General features: G+C 37.9%; 1 protein-coding gene across 5 annotated transcripts in view; it reads left to right on the forward strand.

The window, feature by feature from the left end:
• ULK4 (unc-51 like kinase 4) overlaps positions 1–15,068 on the forward strand; it is a 213,447-nt gene that overhangs the window by 142,507 nt on the left and 55,872 nt on the right. For 4 of the 5 annotated variants that reach the window (XM_042817534.1, XM_042817537.1, XM_042817536.1 and 1 more), the window contains 2 exons: positions 2,520–2,686; positions 6,046–6,144. In XM_042817534.1, the coding sequence (XP_042673468.1) occupies positions 2,520–2,686; positions 6,046–6,144 (266 nt within the window). Of the gene's footprint in view, positions 1–2,519; positions 2,687–6,045; positions 6,145–15,068 lie in introns of those variants that run through there. The other variant, XR_006168599.1, reaches the window with a different exon arrangement.

Below are 15,068 nucleotides of genomic sequence, written 5' to 3' on the forward strand. Positions count from 1 at the left end.
TTCAGCGTATGCTATGAAACTTAGACACTCCTGTGCAATTTCTTGATTTTGAGTTACTAAATTGTGAATAGTTTCCTTTTTTTTCTAGACTTACATCCTCTTTCTTTTCATCTGTTTTGGGAATTGAATTTTAAAATGCTGAGGCACATCTGTCTTGATCTTTTTAATGGCTTTTTGAGTCAATTCTCTACAGTGTTAGTGTCCAAAGCCATTCAACTTCTATTGAATTTTGTCATGGTCAGTGTAAACTACCAGTTTCCCAACTTTCTTTTTGAGGACAGAGGATATGTATTTTGTCCTGTGGTATAAGCAAGGAGTGTATTTACATGCCTGCAATTATGGCCTCCAATTTTGATTTTGCTCTGACACAATAAAGGATATGTCTGGAACTTTATTTACTTGGCAAGAGGTCAGTCACTTTTATTTTTATCCATGGAATCAAGCGTTTATCAGATTTCTGCATGAATCATGCAGCGTGTTATGGAGCAACTGCACTAGTGTTTCATTTTATGTCTTTATTTCAAAGTTCTGATGGGTTCTAGAGTCCTACTGTATTGTAAGCCCAGACAAAGGTGTTTTTTCTCCCCAGAACTCCAAATTTAACGTGCATATTTTTGTATATATGTTAGCATGCATCTATGTTCAATCTGCCAATTCTGACGCTTTCATTAAGTAAGTAAATGTGAATATTCTGTCTTAAAGGGTTATATGTAAGCCACCTAGAAATAGGGATGACTCATTCATTTTGATGTGGCTGTGGGTTTTGTGGTCACATACAGGGAGAAATAGGGTGTACTTGGGCATATCCTCCCAGGCAATTTTGCAGACCTCGCTTTGATAGGGACCAGCTTTGCATGGGCTATTTTCATAGGTTTCTTCTAATTTAGCTTTGTGAAAAAGGGCGTAAAGTAACCACAAGTTTTATGTTGGGCAGCTGTACAGTTATGTCTGTTTATACTCCTCTTGGTGGGTATCGGTGACATTGCTTAAATCTGGTCTCTGCATGCTATTTCATTTGTGTGTGAAGTGTTCAGAACCGCAGCAGAAACTGTACTTTAAAAAAGGAGGAGGAAATTAAATGTGTAAGATTGAACTGATACAGTTTGAGAGTGTGGTTCATGCAGACAAAAACACAGGAAATTCAAAGCTCAGCCTGAGCCGTGGTCCATCAATCAAACTATTGTGGGAGAATAGTGCTGATAATCATAAAAACACACAAAGATGTGAGATATAATAGTGCAAGTCTTAACAAACCTGACCTGTAACTGTATTCTGAATGAATGTTTTTGTACTTAATTTCCTGAGGGATGTATTAACGTCAGTGAATAGGAGAGGAACACTTTTTTGGAAGCTCAAGTAATTGATGGGGAAGCTTTCAAAGCAAAAAATAGTCATCCCATAGATTTGTCTACCAGCAAAAGCTTAGTGGTGTAATTGCACAGGATATTCTACAATGTCTTATTCTGGTACTGATGCTTGTAAAGAAACAAACAAACAATTACTTTTTAAAGGAAATGTTATAAAAGCAGTCTCTTCAGTGAGATACAGATTCTCTTCTCTTGATTTTGGTAGTCTCAGGGACTAAACCTTAGATGCTGAAGTGCTATGACATGTGTGCCCAAGTCAGAGCACGACTAATTGCCAATTTAAAGAAAGATAGTTTACAAATTAATTATGTTCTGGGTGAAACACAAAGTGTTTTTCATTCCTCATGAAACCCTGTAAGAACAAGATTAAGATTAAATAATATGAACTCAGTTACTTTGTGTTTGAAAGTAAGCTGGATTCTGAACTGAGTCGGTATTTCCTTGAAATGGATTGTCTGATGTGTGAATTGATTTGTGGGTTAAGCAAGCTACAGGAGATGATGTTACTGAATACCAAAGGTGCTGGAAAAAATCTTCAAGGCAAGGATGTATTTTCAGGAAACTTTTTACTATCACTAGTCAAATGGGTCTGAAATGCATTTTAGGTATAGAATTTGGTATTTCCTTCATAATGATCTTGCATAACTATTTCATACTACGCGTTCAATTGCTCAATTGTTCAAACACTATTCAATTAAACAGTTGAAATTGAAGGTTGCAATTGGCAGACCAATTAAGAAAGAAAACTTCAGGCTCCAACCTTGATATAGCTGCTGCCTGGTTCTGTTGCACTCTGGAGGAACTGTCTGGTCCTTGTGACCAGGGGTAATGTGAAGGAAACTCGTGTCTCTTTCTTGATACAGAAAAGTTTGGGATTCCTGTTATGCTTTTGTTTAATGAGTGTTACATAATGCTCTGTGCACTTAGAGAATTGGATTGTATCAGCTTAGCTCTCTTTATGAGCTGCTCCAAATAGAATAAAGGAGACGGTAATTATAATAATGGAAGGAAAAAAAGGAATATTAATAAATATTCATCGTGATGTGAAATTTGTTTTTCTGTAATCAACTATTTTTATCTGGCCTACCTTCTCAATTGTTTTTTTTTCCTGATAGCCTTTTTTTTTTCCCTTTTGTCTCACTGTCTGCGTAGGACTGGCTCCTCACATCTGTAATCTCCTAATAGAAACTGTGGCTCTGTACTTGGAGGCAGATGATAAAAGCAGCACCAAGACAGCAAATGCACTGCTGCTGTCCTTGCTTGACATTTTGCACTGCATGCTGATGTACACAACAAACATTGTGCGCCAGACTTTGCAGGTATGGAGTTCATTTCCTGGGGGTGATAACCATCTTAAACATTTTTTTAGATACCTTCTCGTAATGCTATTGGTGAATTTACCACTACTCTCATTTCATTACATTTTTAGTTTGGTGGAAAGGGAAGAGTGTGTATTTTCAGCTGCTTGCCCCTGTGTGTGTATTTGCCTGGCTAGAAAATTCATTTTAGCCCCACTGTGCTGGGAACACAGGTCTTAGCTGCATGTTCCATGTCTGTACTCTGCAAACAGCCTAATGCAACGTTTTCTCAGTGATAGTTCAAAGTCTTTTCCTTCACTTCATGTTAAAAGAAAAAAAATTACTCCGCAAAAAGCAGTTCCTTTTCATTATGAATCAGATGTGATTATTGTGCTTGAAGAGTATGCAACCTCTGCATGTGCATCGACGTGCTTACATTGCTAGTGTTTTAACTTTCCCTTTGAACCACTGCAAAACGTGGCATTAATAGGGCTTCTTCTCCCAGTGAAGTCTTCCTCTTCCTTAAAAATGGAGCACAAAAAGATACTAATCAAAGAAATTGCATGTAACACTTCTAACAACAAAACAGGAAGAATATTTTGTCCTTTCTCAGATATGATGCTAAACTGGCAATGCTTGCTTTGTTTTTAAGTGATCCACCAAATTGCTGTAGTTCATCAGCTGAAAGCAACTACTGTATTTGGGCTATAAACAGTACTTTAAAAATTCATTTTCCACTAAAGAACAGAGAATGCTCTTACATCCAGTATATCTGGAGGACAGAGATTCAGAAGATTCAGCTGCCAGGTTGTACTGTGTATCAGAGCTGGGCCTTCTTATACTTGTGGGGGTTTTTTAAGGAAGTTTAAAGTATGAAGTAAGTATTGAAAATTGAACTTTTTTTTCTGCATAGATTTAAATAATCAGCTGTAATCAAACAGATATTTCATTAAGAATGTTTTTGTTGTTGAAAAAACATACTTCAGATCTGAGGGTACAATACCTTGGCTTTTTCAAGTCCTCTAGCAGCAGGCTCTGTAATGGGTTTCACATCTAAGAATCACTTTGCAAATCAAATTTTGTAAGCTAATTGCTGATTGTCATATTGTTAGCAACAGCCTATGTAATCATAGAGAGCCAAGCTCTGTACTTGTGCTCTGTGCAAGTGTTGAGGCCAATTATACTGGAGTGCATATGAGGAGAGAGAACCTTGTACACAGTTCAGTAATATTAGTGAAACTCATTACTTTTATTTAGATACATTAATTCTAACTTAAATCTATGCATTCATTGCCACACTTGATTCTGATTTTACATGAATACATCAGTTGGTTGATAAACCCCAGTTCTGTACAACTTCAGTCAAAGTAATCTGGTTTGCTTTGGAAGACTAATGGATAAGAGGCAGCTGGCACTGTGAAGTGTAGCTCTGCCCTGTACCCCTGTGAAATTATCTTTAAGGTGAGGTCCCTTGCCCTGACATAGTGGTCTCAGCGGTAGTCATCAGTGGGTTCCTTTGGGTTCTACAGCTACCTCAGTATGCAAGCCCTGTTGAATGATGGCAATTAGTTGCTATTTACCATGCATTTGCAGCATATTCCCTTATCTCTGTGTCACTTAATGGATCACAGTAATGGTAACAAATGTTCTTTGTTTTCAAGGGAATCTTCTGCATAAGATACCTTCTAGAACGGCACTAGGGAATCAAGTTTTCTCATAATACCATTACTGAGGCCTTAAGCTGACATGTGCAGATGATGCCACTGTTATCCACCTGAATCTTTATTGTTGTTTTTTTTTATATGTAAAGTGATGGCCTTATCCAACTGGGTAGAAAAAACGTGAGAGCACACTTCCTTCCCATTTCACTACTTTGTGCTGGATGGTGCTGATAACTATATCTGGCTTCATTCAAGACTTTGTCCTCTGTAGTCCAAGTATATGTATTATAATAGAATATTACTAAGGTTTGGATTAATTTGGATATCTGTTTCTGGAGCAGTTTTGTCATATTGTGTTCCACAGGTGATCCAAAGTAGCTGCATTTGAGAAGTAAACTTGCTGTTTAGTGACTTAGCGTAGGTTTAAGTGTGGTGTGCATCCTTTATATACATAGAGTATAATTCCTCTAGTGTGTGTTATTTATTCTCTTTTCAAAGACACTAAGTACATACCACTTGAAGCAGTCAGATATCCCTGATGGAGGACGTATTACTTCCGATTCAAACACTGAACAGAAAAATCTGTTTTAAATTTTGCTGAAGTGAAGGCAGCTTACTTGGCTTTCTTGATTACTATAAACACTCATTTTTTTATTTCTTCTGTGCACTATGTCTATTTGCCCTTCTTGGACTTTTGCAGTGTGGTGAGTCCCAGTGGGGGACATACCAATGTGTCTTATTACTGAGAAATGGCTCTTCGGGGCTCCTTTATTTCTGAACTCTTCCTGAAAGAAAGGCGTTGTGTGTTCAACTCATCAAAATAAACAGTGCAGCTCTAGCAGTAATGTCTCCTGTCTCTGGGGATCTGCTCTTGTGCTCACTTAACCAAACAAAAATCCTTGGTTATTATACCTGGGTGATGGCTTAAGGATTGCACTTTAAATGAAACGCAATACAAAATGAATTTTAAATGTGTCCTCTAGATAAAATGCTTAAGTTTTCCTCTAGCAGCTATACTCTGCAGGGTCACAATCCAAAGCTGCTGCAAGATGGTGGAGTTAAATGAAAAACCTTGCAAGAAGACCTTGCTGGTACCCTGGGGCACAGACGGGTCATACTAGCACTGCCTGAGATGGCAGCCTGTTTCAGTGAAGGGGAAGACAATGATCGGTATTCCAAGAAGTAACAGGTCTTATAACACTTTCAGATTTTATTATTCCCATTTCTAAAATAATATAAACTATTTATGTATTGTGAATATTTCAGGATGCAAAGCAAGTCAGAAGGGCAAAGGTGGACATAGCTGCTGAGAATCATAACCTCTCAGTTATCTTGTTTTTCTTCTTTTGAGTTGTGCTTAAAATTATTTCTAATAATGGAAGAAAAAAAAATGAGTGAATTTTCTTATTAAGATAGATTTGTTGAAGTGGAATACAAATACATAAAACATTTACGGCTTTAGAAGTATCTTTTGAGTATACAGTTCATATCATTTAGCTGAGTGAATATCACTTAGGTGGCTATGTTCAGCCTGTGCAGAACAGCTGAGGCAGTGTGAGTTGCTTTTGTTTGTGCTTAGTGTTGCAGACACAGGGAGTATATAGTTTTCCTTCGAACTTTTGTTCAAATATTGACCACCTAATCAACCTGATTTGTTTCTCATAACTGAACAGTCACTGAGGGTATTTTGTTGTTTTTTTTTCCCCTCATCTTATTAAGGCACAGAAATCCGGCACAGGAGGGGACACGCAGGCTGCTGAAGATCTTCTGCTTATCAATAAACCCCTGACGGACCTAATTAGCCTGCTTATTCAACTGGTGAGAATTTACTTGTTTGGAAGCCTATTGGAATGTCGCTGAAGTTGGAATTACTCAACTGAATTCAGCATCTTAGAGCTGTGTTTGACAGGTTTTTTTGCTGTTTTTGAGCTTCTACCTAACATAAGACAAAGACTCTTACAGTTTTTGCAGGATTTACAGGCCACAAGTGACATCTGCCCAAACCTAGAACTGGGCCAAGGGCAGGCTCCAGATTCTTGGGTGTGATGAATATGTGTATGCAAATTGTAGCCCAAAGAATGGACTAATGTACAGAGAAAGGATTATATTCAAAATTACCAAAGCAACTACAACTACCAGTAGAACTGTCATTAAACTTAAAATTATCTTGCATCGAGTGATCACTTTTAATATTATTTTCTTGGGTTTGACCTTCCTGTGTTTTTTTCAAGTGTTTAGTTTGATTCTAATGTGATTGTGAATGATTTAGGAGTGGGAATGATCCCTAGTGGCCTGTAATCATCTTTTAAGTCTGTTTAAAGTCCATTTTTTTCAGAGTTTGCTAGACATCAGGGTGCTGCATTGAAATCTCTGCAGAAAGCTACAGCATCCCTGGTGCATCCCACCAGCTCAGACTCCATCACGCTGTGCCAGAGACTTGTGTTGGCTGCGTGTGTGATAGCTTAGTGCAGAGGAATGCTTCTTGAGTTGAGCAGGGCTTTTAGGGGCCTGGAATGCTACCTCTGCCTTTTACTCAACATAAAGCAAGGAAAATGGTGTTGGAGAATTTCCCAGTGGCATATCACACTATCATTTCTGTGTCATTTTTCTTAGAGGTATTTCAGATTCATTGTGTACTCTTCCATCCCCAGGCTTGGAACTGTTCCTTAGCACCTAAGTATAGGTTATATTGTGATATAAATATCTGTAGTGCTTTTCATACCTTTAGCATGATCCATCCTCTATTTTGGGGAAGAGTGTGGCACTTTTTTTTTTATTAAATTTTGCATTATGATGAATTTATTTTAATCCAAAAAGTGACTTTTTGGAAATGTTCACTGAATGACCTGAAACAAAGTGAGTGAATTTCAACTGTGTAGCATTTAATCTTTTTCAGCTCTTTCAATTTACTTTCTATTAATTTTTAATCACTATGTATGATAAATAGCAAGACTTATAAATAGTAAGACTTAAAAATGTAAGATAAATAGTAAGAGATGCAAACGCCCCTTTAAAATGAAGTTAGACATAAATTTAAATTACATTAACTCCCTAAAGAATAGAAAATTAGAGGCCAGGCTTAACTCAGCCTGTACCACCTGGAAGTATTTCTTTCCTTCTTTCTTCCTTTCTTTTTTTTAAAAGTTTGTAATTAAAGGATGGGATAATTGTACTCTTTGCATGTACTGATTAGATTCTGACTTGCCCCTGTATTTCAGAAGTGTGGCTGCAAATTATCACTAGGTTTTGCTTTGTTCTTTATTTCTACGTATTCCAGTATGTTGAAAATACTTATGTAAAATCTGCTTGTTTTCACATGAGGTGAAGAGAAAAGAGCATTGGTGCTTCTTCATTTCTTTGGTGTTAAGTTCTGTTAAAGATAATCTAAATGTGATTCCTTTTCATAGGAATAAATTCTTAGTGCACCGCTTCTGTAGTCTGTTTCTCCTGGTGCTTTTGCATACAGGTGCAAGGGCTAGTGAGAAAACTGTGTCACTGATTTAGAGCTACCCTCAATAGCTGCCACTGCGGGTGTTCTTATCATACCAGAGTATGAAAGATATGAAAAGTGTGTTTGCATGGTAAGAAGGAAGGAAATTGCTGATTTATTTTAAATGCTAATTTATTATGATGTCTTTTTAAAGTGCCATGTGCAGGGATTGAGTTTTGACTACCTCTTTGCAGGGAAGCATCTTCTACCACTGAGCTGTACTGACTCTGGAGAGAGAATAGCCATGCTTGGGGAATGTCGCAAGCTGATGTACACAGCTGATGGCTGGTGTACCAGTACATCATTGACCCACACTCATCATGCAGTCCAATAAGTAGTTTATTCTTTAAGAAGAATACTGCATTTGGTGAATACTAACTCCTTGTTCTTCTACACACAGTTACTCCTTTATAGCATACTGGTACCTGGTGCTTACAGTACCTTAACTATTCCCATCTCCAACCTAACTGTGACCACCTTCTTGTGTCTTGCTGCCAGCACAGTCATAAAGTCTCGTGGACCTCTCAAGATGGCATATGGTCCCTGCCTCACCAACAGACCAGCCTGAGCTTAAGTTCTGTGATGCTACCAAGAGTAGTGCTCTGTACTGAACTGTGAGGCTTCATGAACTTATTCTGTTTTGAGGCATTTCATTCTTTGTGAGCTTCATTCTCAGGAGATAAAGTATGTCTTTAATTCTGAAATAACCATCACTTCATTTTTTTTCCTCTAGTTTACCACTCCTACTCTTCTTACCATATTTATAGTTTCTTATGTCACCTTGAATAATTGCTATCCCTCACTGATACGCATGTCCCTCAAGTAGATGATTGTTCCGTGCCCCATTGATTTGGCTATTTATTTATTTGTTTTCTTGAAGATCTATTTATCTCTCTTAATAATCCCTCAAAAATCAATGGAGTTAAGCTTGAAAATGTCAAAAACTTGGAATCAATTTTTCCTTTCTGTAATTATGATTTAGGCTACCACATAGGGCATAAGAAAGCAAGTGTAGGAAACCTAGATTGCATGTAAATGAAACTTCAGGGTTGTTAAGAACGTGAAAGAAGAAATAATTACAAATTCTGTCATGCAGAAAACACTGCAGATATAGAGAATTCAATATTTAATCCCATGATCAGTCTGCCATTAATTGATCAATAAGAGGAAAATAAATTGACCATTTAGTCTTCTGCTTAGCAGCTTCATGTTTAAAAGTTAATTAAACTTAGCTTTTTTGTCTAATGTTTCTCCGCTTGAACATAAATCTAATTTGATTATTATACTGAAACTTGCAGCAATTACGGAATACATAAAGTCCCTTCTACTATTTTTGCATAATGGTTATTCTGGAAGTTAAATGTTTGCTGATGTTTCAAATCACTTCAGCAGATTTTCAGAAACTATTTCAAACTTCATAATTAAAAAAAGGACAAACATTTACTTCTGAATGTTCATTAGCTAATCTGATCAGCACAGCAGATGAATAGCATGGTATTCTTCATTACATGGGCTTCCATAACTCTTAGCATACTGCAATATTTATGCTGCTAATTTAGAGGGCTCGGATTATACATGATAGCTTCCTTTATGCTGACTGAGCTTTTCAGACAGCTGGAATGGCTGTACTACCTTGCCAGTACCTGTAAACTGGAGTTTTGTTTCTCTATAAATTTAGATCCTAGATGTAGGCCCTTAAATTTCTGAGCTTATTAGACTGCCGAGAGAGAACTTTTCTTGTCTTCTGGTAATAGGTTTCTGCATTATGGTGTAACTAGTAAAATTTTTAATTGGTTATTGTCTTCAGGACGTCTGGGTTTACTACTGAATGACAAATTAATCATGTGCAAATATAAAGAGGACAAATACAGAACCTCGGTGTACATAATGAACGATTTGATCTTTTCTAGGTCACAGAATCACAGAATGGCCAGGGTTGGAAGAATCATGAATCTCCAACCCTCCTGCCACATGCAGGGCCACCAACCTTCCCATTTAATACTAGACCAGGCTGCCCAGGGCCCGTCCAACCTGGCCTTGAACACCTCCAGGGACGGGGCATCCACAACCTCTCTGAGCAGCTGTTCCAGTACGTCACTATCTCATAGTAAAGAATTTCCCCCTGACATCCAACCTAAATCTTCCCTCCCTCAACTTGAAACCATTTCCCCTTGTCCTGCTAGGTCCATTCTTTTTCAGTGTTCCCCTGGCTCTAAGACTGTGTCTTGTCTTAGGTTTCAGAGAATGTGAGAGATATTTGCCAATGAATAATGAAAATAACTGCAGAATAATAATCTTACAGGCTGTGAAGAATTTCATTTCGCATTTCTTAGGAATACAGACAGTTCTGTAGTTGGAGAGGGAAGACATAGCTTTATAATCTGTACTGCAAAATGCATTCACACAGTCATCAAATCTTTTGAGTTGGAAGGGACTCTAGTTCAACTCCCTTATGGTGAACAGGAACACCTACAGCTACATCAGGTGCTCAGAGCCCTGTCCAGTTTGACCTTGAATGTCTCCAGGGATGGGGCATCCAGCACCTCTTCAGGCAACCTGCTCCACTGCCTCACCACTCTTATTGTAAAAAACTTTTCCCTCATATCTAGTCTAAATCTCCCCTCTTTTAGTTTGAAACCATTTCCCCTTGTCCTGTCACTACAGACCACACTAAAGAGTCTGTCCCCTTCTTTCTTATAGCTCTCTCTCTCATTCAGATACTGAAACATCACTCTCAGGTGTCCCCAGAGCCTTCTCTTCTCCAGGCTGAACCTCAACCTGTCCTCATAAGGGAAGTGTTCCATCCCTTGGATCATTTTGGTGGCCCTCCTCTGGATGCACTCCAGCAGGTCCATGTCTCTCCTGTACTGTGGTCTCCACATCTGGATGCAGTACTCCAGGTGAGGCCTCACCAGCACAGAGCAGAGGGGCAGGATCACCTCCCTCACCCTGCTGGCCACTCTTCTTTGAATGCAGCCTAGGATACAGTTGGCTTTCTGGGCTGTGAGGGCGCACTGCTGGCTCATGTCCAGCTTGCCATCCACCGGTACCCCCAGGTCCTTTTTGGTGGGAGCTTAGCATTTTTCTGCAAGCTTCCTTAGGGTGCACTTGATCTCAGTGTTGATGTAACTAATGAAGATACTAAAGTGCACCAGTTCCAGATCTGAGCCCTGAAGGACACCACTTGTCACTGGTCTCCATCCAGACATTGAGCCATTGGCCATCACTCTCTGGATATGATCGTACATCCAGTCCATCAGACTGCCCACCTATCAAATCCATTCCTTTCCATTTGGAGAGAAGCATATTACAGGGAACTGTGTGAAAGGCCTTACTGAAGTACTGATAGATGATATCAGTGACCTTTCCTTCATTCAAACAAAGTAACACCATTATAAAATGGGATAAAGTTGGTCAGGCAGGACCTGCCCTTGGTCAAACCCATTATATCCCGTAATACCTCACTGTGATATTGCTGTGATTATATTTGAAATGTCTCTGGAATGTATTTGAAGAATTCTCTTCCACAAAGGCATCTTAACCAAACAATCAAAACAACAGAGGAAATAAGAATATATTGTTAAAAGAACAAAACTTAAGAATGGGAACTTAGTTTTTCAGCAGTTAGACTGGATTAATATGAACTGAAAATATACTGTTTTAAAAATTATTTTCCTTGAGGAATAGGACAAAAAATTTTGCCCCGAGCCAAAATATATTGCTTTAATTTTAAACTACGCATTTTTACTAATAAGAACAGTACAGTAGCAGATTTAATAGTAGTGTTTTGCTTTTACATTTTGTTTGATGACTGTAGAATCATCTCCTCTGTAGTTCCCAGTGGTGATTCCTGTGCCACACTTTCTGTAATCCCATTCATGGTTCAATGAATATCTATCTCTTATTGTAATAAACTCACTTTGTGTTTAACCTCATTAATGCACTGAAATGGTGTCCCCTCTGGGTAATCCAGACAGTTTCATTGTAGCTCTAAAATTAGATGCTGTAACAACTATAAGGGTGTGAAAACTGCCACTTCAGCCAAAAGGATCACACATTTCTTGTAGTTGTTCGCAGTTCATGGACATACTGCAACTGGGCTCAAAATGAAGGTGTTTTTGACAACAAACTACAGAAGTATAGATGTATAATAATAAGAAACCTGCTTTTCAGCCCATTAATTATTAAGGTACAGAGAGCAGGTTCCATTTAGAAAAGGAGTTTTATGTTATGAGCCCCTTAACAAGAGGTTATACGTTGGCCATAAAAATTAGGTAAAAGTAATACAAAATCTTCATTGCACAAAAATCTTGTCTTGAGGCATTCTTTTAAAATTTTGAACTGAAAAAGCCCCAAACAAACCTACAGTTCTTAGCTGTAGAACGGCAAAAATGATGAGTTCAGTCGTTCCTTAATTTATCTTAGGATGCTGAATGTTTTTTCAGGATGCCCTCTAGCACAAAATATTAACAGCTTTATGGAGTAAGAATAGTAGTATTTCTACCTTGCTGATTCTGAAATCCCCTCAAAGATCAAGCAAAAAAGAAATGAAAGCCAACTAGAGTTCATTCTTGTAATCATGAAATATTAGGGTGCAGATCTTTTCTCATAGAGTTAGAACTCCAGTTTCTCATGCATTTCTGGTCCCCTCAGAGAATAAAAACTGAAGTAGATACTGCCACAAAAAGCTAGAAATGCATTAGATTTGGAATATGCTTCCTTATATCGAATTGATTAGAAAAATGAGAGCATTATTCCAGCTTATTAAGAGATGGACCAACCATCGATATTCTTTTGTCTGGCATTATTATTCTAGCTTTTCTGTTCTATTAGGCATGCGATACTATTTGCTTGAAAGCTGAATTTTCATTCATTGCTTTACTATCTTTCTTTATTATACTTTCAGTCATTGCTTTTGTTCATGCCAACAATTTTCTTCAGATCCTCTGCTCTTTGTTACCCTTAATGAAAGTGCTAACACAGACTGGCAGCCAGTGTTACATTTCAGGGTACCAGCTTATAGCACAACATCTGAATCACTACTTGTTACTACAAAAATAGTCTAATGGTAGGACTTATGAGCATGTATGCATAAGCATTTTTCTCTGTGTAAGTGCTTTGCTGAAGGACGGTTCCTCTCCCTGCTTAATTATTGATGGGTTAGACTGTAGGTCAATGCTTCACAGCCACTCCAGAGTAAATCCCATCTTTTCTGATCCCAGATTGTTGTTGTCTTCTTTCAAAACCTTTGCTGTGTTTTGCCCCACAATTTTCCAGGATGACAGCAACTTGCTCCCCAAACTGCAGGTAACACCAAAGCTCAAAGGGTCTCTTGTGAAGCAGAAGAGCCTGAAATACAACAGAGGATGAAGGACATTATTAGCATTTGTGAATGAATAGCATTATGCCACAGCTGGCAAACAGTGAGAACCCTGGAGTGATGCCAGTGGCTGGGTTTGGAGGATGGTTGCTGACAGCTTGATAACTTGTAAAGAGTGAGAATGTCTGATGCCAGGATATACTGGAAGGAGAGTTTTAGAGTCTTTCTTTCTCTTGTTCCCTTTTGAGGGAAAAAAGGCCAGCAACAATGGTAAAAGGTTGGTTATGCCAGGAGGAGGCAAGCAAAACCATTTTGTGTTTCTTCATGCAAGGTTCTGTAGGAGCAGTCCTCTGCAAAGACTGACACCTTTCTTTTCCTCAGTTTGATGTTTAGTGAATATCTCAGACGAAAGACCTTGGGAAAAATCTCACTTCCAAGTATGGCTACTGAGAATATAGATTATGCGTGGAATTTTGTGCTTATGGAAATCAGGAAGCTAGCCTACACTGCAGCACCAAGGCAAGGATGTAATCTTTGCAAATGTTCACTGTTTTTGATTTTAAAATTTGTCCTTTTTTCTTAATTATTCAACAAACCACACTTGAAAATTGAATATAGTTCATGTTCTGTGATTTCAGGAAGCTATTAGTTTACCTGCTTGGACTTACCCAATAACCAGTTGTGAGTTAGAGAGTGCCCCTTTCAAAAAGAATAAGACTGATACATTAAAGCAGCGTAGTTTTCCCATCATTTATCTAGTCAAATTTTTCTTCAGTGGAGGAAGTAAAAGTAAACTCAAAACCTCCAGTGAGATCAACAGAATTCTTTTTGGCTTGATAAGGACTGAAGATATAAATAGAGCTGTAAAGCTTGTTACTGTTTGTAGTTTTTCCCCCTTTGAAGCCTTCCTATTTATGTTGGTGATATAATTCCGGATACTGGAAAAGAAGCAATCCAATGTGTATCACCTAGACAGAAATGAAGAGAAAACATACAGCAAAGATGTGAAAGAAATAGCTGCTGTGGTCCTGTCACTCGCATAGCACTAGGTCAAATAGAATGTGATATGTCTCGGGGCTATGTATTCAGAGCTTACATCTCAGTTCAGTCTATTTTAAACAGCCAGTTCTGTGAAGCTAATGGAAAGCAGATTTGAATTTGCATGCAGATCCCTGGGGATCTGCTGCTTGGGTATTTAAGGAGTATTCATCTGATGATATGTTTCCAGATTATTTAAAGTAACTGTATGGGTTTTCCTTAAAATGAAAAAATGGGGAAGTTCATACTTCAGTTTAAATAAGTAATCATTACTGGAATTGTTTGGGGATATTATATAAATGGTTGGACAGATTGTTTCCTTACCTTGTTGGTAAGGGTAGGCTGTAACCATATGGTAATATAGCTTCTTAGTGATTAGATCATGTTTTTGGAATTAAGAAATTGAGTAGGAGTAATAAAATGTTTTCACACTTCCATACCTTGTTGGTAAGAAAAGCAGTGGTACGTTTTGTTCTGTTTACAGATTGTAAGGCCAGAAAAGGCTGTTGTAATCATTTGGCCTACTATCTTTTATAACACAAGATGTAGGACTGTTCTATGTTAATTCTTCACTGTAGCAAAGAGATTTTAAAAAATTATTACTATTTAAAAAAAAGAAAGATTATTGTGATATAAAAATTCTCTGCAATAGGGAATCTGTCTCAGCTCCGAGGAAGTTGTTTCAGTGGCTAATTGCCTTTATTAAAGTAAGAAGGAATAAAAAGAAAATCAAGTTATAATCTTCCCTCTAATCTCAATTGCTTTAGATAAGGTTTCGAGCCATCATCTCTTACCAGTCCTTTTCCATGCATAGAAATTAACCTATCCTCAGCCTTCTTTTCCTCACATGGAGGAAAAGAATATAATCATAGTGCCCTTTAACCCTCCCTTTAA

The sequence above is a fragment of the Centrocercus urophasianus genome, unplaced genomic scaffold (assembly GCF_019232065.1).
Source record: "Centrocercus urophasianus isolate 14NV4802_14NV808 unplaced genomic scaffold, USGS_Curo_1.0 seq_16, whole genome shotgun sequence".
NCBI classification, from domain to species: domain Eukaryota; kingdom Metazoa; phylum Chordata; class Aves; order Galliformes; family Phasianidae; genus Centrocercus; species Centrocercus urophasianus.